General features: G+C 60.3%; 1 protein-coding gene across 1 annotated transcript in view; it reads right to left on the minus strand.

Annotated features, from left to right (window-relative positions):
- Positions 1–684: 684 nt before the first annotated feature.
- The window catches only part of LOC142479730 (high mobility group protein 20A-like), a 40,453-nt gene continuing 33,096 nt past the window's right edge, over positions 685–8,041 (minus strand). The window contains exons 5-8 of the mRNA XM_075582604.1: positions 7,334–7,524; positions 4,375–4,450; positions 3,986–4,201; positions 685–3,520 (exon numbers count right to left, since the gene is read on the minus strand). Coding sequence (XP_075438719.1) covers positions 3,384–3,520; positions 3,986–4,201; positions 4,375–4,450; positions 7,334–7,524 — 620 coding nt within the window. The 3' untranslated portion in view covers positions 685–3,383. The remainder of the gene's footprint in view (positions 3,521–3,985; positions 4,202–4,374; positions 4,451–7,333; positions 7,525–8,041) is intronic.

Raw genomic sequence — 8,041 nt, forward strand, 5'->3', positions numbered from 1 at the left:
AGTGTCTGCGGGGGAGGGGGGATACACAGTATCGCAGTGTCTGCGGGGGAGGGGGGATACACAGTATCGCAGTGTCTGCGGGGGAGGGGAGGGGGGATACACATAGTATCGCAGTGTCTGCGGGGGAGGGGGGGGGATACACACAGTATCGCAGTGTCTGCGGGGGAGGGGAGGGGGATACACACAGTATCGCAGTGTCTGCGGGGGAGGGGAGGGGGATACACACAGTATCGCAGTGTCTGCGGGGGAGGGGGGGGGATACACACAGTATCGCAGTGTCTGCGGGGGAGGCTGCACTGCCTTGGATCTGACAAGGAGATATGTTGCAGCCACGTGCGTTTCAGTTAATTACCAACGTGATGAAATGCTGGGTAATTAGTCGCAGGAGTGACGGGGGCTCTAACGAGTCGTTACCACGGCTGCAGGCGAGTTTATTATGTGGTGGGCTTCCTCCTAACCTCGTTAGCAAACAGATGAAGAGCGTGATTGATCCATCACTGATTGCTTTAACCAACTCTCTGAGCCTTAATTAGGGGTGTGAAAGGAAGACTGGGAGCGAGATGTTCTTATAACAGGGGTCCCCCCCCCATAGGACCGGGCACGCCGGGCTGTGAGGTGTTCTTATAAGGGGGTGTCACATAACGACACTGAGCAGACCCCGCATCGCCAACCCAAGACACGGAGTTCAAGAAACTAGGTTTATTTGCAAGGGCAACAGAATAGAAGCAATCAAACGTACAAACGTACACAAAACGCACAATTATCCACTTTGTGTCCCCACCTCTAACCCGGGAAGGGTGGGAATTCTCCCACGGAGGAGGTTACCGGAGGCGAGGCCAGGGGTAGCTGTAATAGTCCCTCGGTTTCCGGGTTGGGGAAACGGTCCGTTATGGGGCACAGCGATGTCCTGGGGCCGCTTGGAGAGCACAGACAGGATAAAAACAGTCCCTGGCCGTGGTGCAATTACCGGTAACGGCTGTGCCGCTAGTCCGGGGACCGAGCTCCACTGGGTAAAGGTATCAGCTCTCTGTGGCAGGCAGACGCTGAAGGCTGGAGAAATTCTTCTAGTCTTTGGCAGCTTTGGCTTGGTTTCTTGGCTCAGGACGCGCCAGAGCGTACGGAACCGGGCCCCTCACAAAGACAGGGGTTTAGTTCCGCCAGCCCACACAGAGTCCAGCAGGACCCAGGGACTTAGTCTCCCAGTACACCCGCAAGGTATACCTAGTCCCCTCAAGAACTGGGTGCAGACAGACTGACGGCGTGAGCTGTTCTAAGAGAGACACACACACACAAACTTTGAGGCTCAGTTATACCTCAAACGTCAGAGAGATGCCAGACTGTCGGCACACATCAAAGGGTTTTCCTGTCCTCTTTTGATCTGGCTGAGTTAGGCGCGAACTGCTGACCCTCTATTCCTTTGGAGTGTGGAACAGGGTCTGCGAGACTGGGGACCCCTGGACAAGTGTTCTATTACACCCCCTGATGGGCCCACCCACTGACTTCCTTGACCTGCAAGCAGAGGCACTAGGATGCAAGGAAGGGTTGTCACCTGGCCACTTGGTCTTCATAAGGAATGCAGGAAGAAGACTTCCAATGTCCACTTTGTGACTGGGGTGAACCCCAAACCTCCCTAAAGGATTAGGATTTGTGGGGTTAGGCTGTCCTACTGGCTCCCAGGGTCCAGTAACGGGGGACCCTGGCGGGGAACTTCTAGGACCTCCGGAACCGAAGTTAGGGCAATTTAGCAGATTGGGGCGTGTCAGAGGAAGGTATATAAACACTGATTCTTTCCAGCAAAAGAATATTTTTTTCTATTACCAGGAAGGGGTTCCCCGAGACTCTGGGTCCCCGGTCCCCCCCCCCCCCCCAACAAAGGTTCGTTCGCCCCTTCTAGCAAGGTGTGGCGGTACCAGAAACTAGTTGCTAGCCCCAACGTTTCCGGAGTTATAACCCCAAACAGGCTACTTAGGAAATCGGTCCAATCCCACTAAGCCCACAAACAATACAAACACCTTAAGCTTCGGGCATGGTGCCTCGGGCCGCGCTGATCCGCGCTCCTGCTCTGCCTCGCCTGCACAAACTGGAGCTTTTTTGTGTCCTGGCAGGCGAGGCAGTGAGCGCGCTTTGGGGGGGGAGGCGGGGCAAAGGCGTAACGGAGGCAGGACTAGTCCCTCGCTCCCATTGGATGTGAGCGGTCATGTGACCGCTCCTCCGCTTCCCTGAGCGGCAAATTGTAAATTTCTCAGCCTCTGCACGCATGCGGAAGCGGCTGCTAAAGCCGCGCTGATGACAGATGCAGGGGGGTAAGTGCATCTGCTCAGCGCGGCTCAGCACGGCCTACGGTACTATGTCCCAGGCCTAAGAAGGGACAGGGACACACTCACAGGGGGAACACAGCAATAACACATATATGTACATGTTCCCATAACGTGGGCCGTGTCGTCACAATGCAACCCAGAGATACCATAGCACCCCACGTCACAGGGATATTATTACAGGGGTCCCCCCCCCCATAGGACGGGGCATGTCGGGCTGTGAGATGTTCTTGTAAGTAGGGTGTTCTGATAAGTGTTTGAACGTAGTGACACATTTATTAACACATTAACATACATGCAGAGAGGCGGAATGCGTGTGGGCATACAAACATGCATGGAGGGGGAGGGGGAGAGAAGTGTTAGGATCCCTCTGTGGAGGGGAGGAGGGGAGTGTTGAAGTCCCCTCGTGGAGCTGAGGAGGGGGGTGTTGAGGTCCCTCGGTGGATCTGAGGGGAAGAGGTGTTGAGGTCCCTCGGTGGATCTGAGGGGAAGAGGTGTTGATGTCCCTCGGTGGATCTGAGGGGAAGAGGTGTTGAGGTCCCTCGGTGGATCTGAGGGGAAGAGGTGTTGAGGTCCCTCGGTGGATCTGAGGGGAAGAGGTGTTGATGTCCCTCGGTGGATCTGAGGGGAAGAGGTGTTGAGGTCCCTCGGTGGATCTGAGGGGAAGAGGTGTTGAGGTCCCTCGGTGGATCTGAGGGGAAGAGGTGTTGAGGGAAGAGGTGTTGATGTCCCTCGGTGGATCTGAGGGGAAGAGGTGTTGAGGTCCCTCGGTGGATCTGAGGGGAAGAGGTGTTGAGGTCCCTCGGTGGATCTGAGGGGAAGAGGTGTTGATGTCCCTCGGTGGATCTGAGGGGAAGAGGTGTTGATGTCCCTCGGTGGATCTGAGGGGAAGAGGTGTTGAGGTCCCTCGGTGGATCTGAGGGGAAGAGGTGTTGAGGTCCCTCGGTGGATCTGAGGGGAAGAGGTGTTGAGGTCCCTCGGTGGAGCACGTGTTGAGGTCCCTCGGTGGAGCTGAGGGGGAGGACGTGTTGAGGTCCCTCTGTGGAGGTGAGGGAGGAGGGCCTCCCCTCACCCCTCCAGCTGGCTCAGCACCTCTCGGACGCCGGTAACGAGCGCTTCACTCTCCTGGGGATGAGTGAGCACGGTGCTCTGTAAGTGGCTCATGTAGGAGTCGATGGTCTCCGGGGAGGGGGTCTCTGTGGTGCCTGGGAGAGGGGAAGGGGGGAAGAGAGAAGAGGGAATATACATTTATAAATGCGCCCGCGCACAAACTCACATCTGGGACAGGCACAGTATGGACGCCGTGTGTATACATACACCTGAGACAGGAACGGAAGCAGTGTATATACATACACACCTGTGACAGGTACGGAATGGAAGTAGTGTATATACACACACACACACACACCTGAGACAGGTACGGAACGGAAGCAGTGTATATACATACACACCTGGGACAGGTACGGAACGGAAGCAGTGTGTGTGTGTATATATACCTGGGACAGGCACGGAGCGGAAGCAGTGTGTATATACCTGGGACATTCACGGCTCGGAAGCAGTGTGTGTGTGTGTGTATATATACCTGGGACAGGCACGGAGCGGAAGCAGTGTGTATATACCTGGGACATTCACGGCTCGGAAGCAGTGTGTGTATATATATATATATATACCTGGGACATTCACGGCGCGGAAGCAGTGTGTCAGCGCTTGGCGCACGGTCTGCAGGTGCTGCTGTAGGAGAGCGTTGCGTCCCTGCTCCTGGTCGAGTTCGGCTTCGAGCCTCTTGACGGCGGAACGCATACTCTCCACGTGTTTCTGCAGCGCCGCGTTCCGCTCCTCGTACTCCATGTTAAATTTCCGCAGCTGCCTTAACTCCGCCTCCCGCGCTGGGGAGGGAGGGCAGCTTAGACATGAACACTCACCCCCCAATATCCCCTCATCTAACTGGTACCCATCTACACCTCCCAACCCCCATCATGTAATCTGTGCCCACCCTATCACCACCACCCCCCCTCTCCCCCATCACCACCACCCCCCCCCCCCGCCCTGCTGCCCTCACCTTTACTGTGATTCAGAAATTCCTCTGTAAAGATTGGGATGTCAAACACAGATCTCTCCTTCAGAACAGTGTCTTTCTGTATGGGGAGGAAGAGAGGGAGGGGGGGAGAGGAAGAGAGAGAGGAGGGGGGAGGAGAAGAGAGAGAGAGGGGGGGAGGAGAGAGAGAGGGGGGGAGGAGCAGAGAGGGGAGGAGAGAAAGAGGGGGGGAGGAGCAGAGAGGGGAGGAGAGAGAGAGGGGGGAGGAGCAGAGAGGGGAGGAGAGAGAGAGGGGGGGAGGAGGAGAGAGAGAGGGGGGATGAGCAGAGAGGGGAGGAGAGAGAGAGGGGATCAGTTCTATTTACAGCGAGATATCCCCCTGTGGGAAGGGCCATGTTATTATGGTATTACAGGGGGAACGGTGTGTTTCCTCACCTCTTGGCCCCGCAGATCACTCGACCTTCTAAAGAAAGACACACATCATGAGGAAGCATTTTCTCCGATTCCCTCTGTGCCACCCTCCCCTATTCACTTGCCCTCTCCCCTCTTTTTCTCACTTCTCCCCCCAGCCATACCCCCTCCCCCACACAACCTCCCCTCCACCCCCGCTCACCTTGCCGACCCCCCGTGCCTCCCCTTGTGGCTGTATGAGAGGTAGGCCTCGGTGCTCCCCCTCACCTTGCCGCCCCCCCTGTGCCTCCCCTGTGGCTGTATGAGAGGTAGGCCTCGGTGCTCCCCCCTGTGCCTCCCCTTGTGACTGTATGAGAGGTAGGCCTCGGTGCTCCCCTTCACCTTGCCGCCCCCCCTTGTGGCTGTATGAGAGGTAGGCCTCGGTGCTCCCCCCTCACCTTGCCGCCCCCCCTGTGCCTCCCCTTGTGGCTGTATGAGAGGTAGGCCTCGGTGCTCCCCCTGTGCCTCCCCTTGTGGCTGTATGAGAGGTAGGCCTCGGTGCTCCCTCACCTTGCCGCCCCCCCTGTGCCTCCCCTTGTGGCTGTATGAGCGGTAGGCCTCGGTGCTCCCCCTCACCTTGCCGCCCCCCCCCGTGCCTCCCCTTGTGGCTGTATGAGAGGTAGGCCTCGGTGCTCCCCCCTGTGCCTCCCTTGTGGCTGTATGAGAGGTAGGCCTCGGTGCTCCCCCCTGTGCCTCCCCTTGTGGCTGTATGAGTGGTAGGCCTCGGTGCTCCCCCTCACCTTGCCTCCCCTTGTGGCTGTATGAGCGGTAGGCCTCGGTGCTCCCCCTCACCTTGCCGCCCCCCCCTGTGCCTCCCCTTGTGGCTGTATGAGCGGTAGGCCTCGGTGCTCCCCCTCACCTTGCCGACCCCCCCCGTGCCTCCCCTTGTGGCTGTATGAGAGGTAGGCCTCGGTGCTCCCCCCTGTGCCTCCCCTTGTGGCTGTATGAGAGGTAGGCCTCGGTGCTCCCCCCTGTGCCTCCCCTTGTGGCTGTATGAGAGGTAGGCCTCGGTGCTCCCCCCTCACCTTACCGCCCCCCCCTGTGCCTCCCCTTGTGGCTGTATGAGCGGTAGGCCTCGGTGCTCCCCCTCACCTTGCCGCCCCCCCTTGTGTCTGTATGAGAGGTAGGCCTCGGTGCTCCCCCTCACCTTGCCGCCTCCCCTTGTGGCTGTATGAGAGGTAGGCCTCGGTGCTCCCCCTCACCTTGCCGCCCCCCCTTGTGGCTGTATGAGAGGTAGGCCTCGGTGCTCCCCCCTCACCTTGCCGCCCCCCCTGTGCCTCCCCTTGTGGCTGTATGAGAGGTAGGCCTCGGTGCTCCCCCCTGTGCCTCCCCTTGTGGCTGTATGAGAGGTAGGCCTCGGTGCTCCCCCTCACCTTGCCGCCCCCCCGTGCCTCCCCTTGTGGCTGTATGAGCGGTAGGCCTCGGTGCTCCCCCTCACCTTGCCGCCCCCCCCCCGTGCCTCCCCTTGTGGCTGTATGAGAGGTAGGCCTCGGTGCTCCCCCCTGTGCCTCCCCTTGTGGCTGTATGAGAGGTAGGCCTCGGTGCTCCCCCCTGTGCCTCCCCTTGTGGCTGTATGAGTGGTAGGCCTCGGTGCTCCCCCTCACCTTGCCTCCCCTTGTGGCTGTATGAGTGGTAGGCCTCGGTGCTCCCCCTCACCTTGCCGCCCCCCCTGTGGCTGTATGAGAGGGTAGGCCTCGGTGCTCCCCCCTGTGCCTCCCCTTGTGGCTGTATGAGAGGTAGGCCTCGGTGCTCCCCCTCACCTTGCCTCCCCTTGTGGCTGTATGAGCGGTAGGCCTCGGTGCTCCCCCTTCACCTTGCCGCCTCCCCCTGTGCCTCCCCTTGTGGCTGTATGAGAGGTAGGCCTCGGTGCTCCCCCCTGTGCCTCCCCTTGTGGCTGTATGAGAGGTAGGCCTCGGTGCTCCCCCCTGTGCCTCCCCTTGTGGCTGTATGAGAGGTAGGCCTCGGTGCTCCCCCTCACCTTGCCTCCCCTTGTGGCTGTATGAGCGGTAGGCCTCGGTGCTCCCCCCTCACCTTGCCGCCTCCCCCTGTGCCTCCCCTTGTGGCTGTATGAGAGGTAGGCCTCGGTGCTCCCCCGTGCCTCCCCTTGTGGCTGTATGAGAGGTAGGCCTCGGTGCTCCCCCTCACCTTGCCTCCCCTTGTGGCTGTATGAGCGGTAGGCCTCGGTGCTCCCCCCTCACCTTGCCGCCCCCCCCTGCGCCTCCCCTTGTGGCTGTATGAGCAGTAGGCCTCGGTGCTCCCCCCCCACCTGTGCCTCCCCTTGTGGCTGTATGAGCGGTAGGCCTCGGTGCTCCCCCCTCACCTTGCCGCCCCCCCCGTGCCTCCCTTGTGGCTGTATGAGCGGTAGGCCTCGGTGCTCCCCCTCACCTTGCCGCCCCCCGTGCCTCCCCTTGTGGCTGTATGAGCGGTAGGCCTCGGTGCTCCCCCTCACCTTGCTGCCCCCCCCTGTGCCTCCCCTTGTGGCTGTATGAGCGGTAGGCCTCGGTGCTCCCCCTCACCTTGCCGCCCCCCGTGCCTCCCCTTGTGGCTGTATAAGCGGTAGGCCTCGGTGCTCCCCCTCACCTTGCCGCCCCCCCCTGTGCCTCCCCTTGTGGCTGTATGAGCGGTAGGCCTGGGTTTTGTGGTACAGCTGGAGTTCCTCCGTGTAGCGCTCCTTGTCTCTCTCCGCTTCGTCCAGGTAATGCTGGAACAATGGGGGGACAGTTCACTGGTCGGATTAGGGGTGTGGGGGAGGGCAGAGGAGACCCAGGGACAGAGCAGGGGCGACGCAGGGGGCAGGGCTCATGGATGGGAGAGGAATAGGGTGCAGGTGAGGGTTTAGGGGTAGGATGAATCTAGTGGAGGGGGCAGAGGGTGCACAGGGGGGGATTACCTGCCTGGGTAGTGTGGTGATGGGGGTGTGTATCAGATATCACTTGTGTGTGGGGAGGAGTATAGAACGCCTGCTTCTCGTGAAGGGGGGAGGTGATATGAGGGGGGGAGGTGAGTTGGGAGGCGTGTTGAGGGGGGGGGGGAGGCGAGTTGGGGGGGTGGAGAGTTGGGGGGGGGAGGTGGGTGAGTTGGGGGGGGGGAGGTGGTGAGTTGGGGGGGGGGAGGTGAGTTGGGGGGGGGAGGTGAGTTGGGGGGGGGAGGTGAGTTGGGGGGGGGAGGTGAGTTGGGGGGGGAGGTGAGTTGGGGGGGGGAGGTGAGTTGGGGGGGGAGGTGAGTTGGGGGGGAGGTGAGT

The sequence above is a fragment of the Ascaphus truei genome, unplaced genomic scaffold (genome assembly GCF_040206685.1).
Source record: "Ascaphus truei isolate aAscTru1 unplaced genomic scaffold, aAscTru1.hap1 HAP1_SCAFFOLD_241, whole genome shotgun sequence".
NCBI classification, from domain to species: domain Eukaryota; kingdom Metazoa; phylum Chordata; class Amphibia; order Anura; family Ascaphidae; genus Ascaphus; species Ascaphus truei.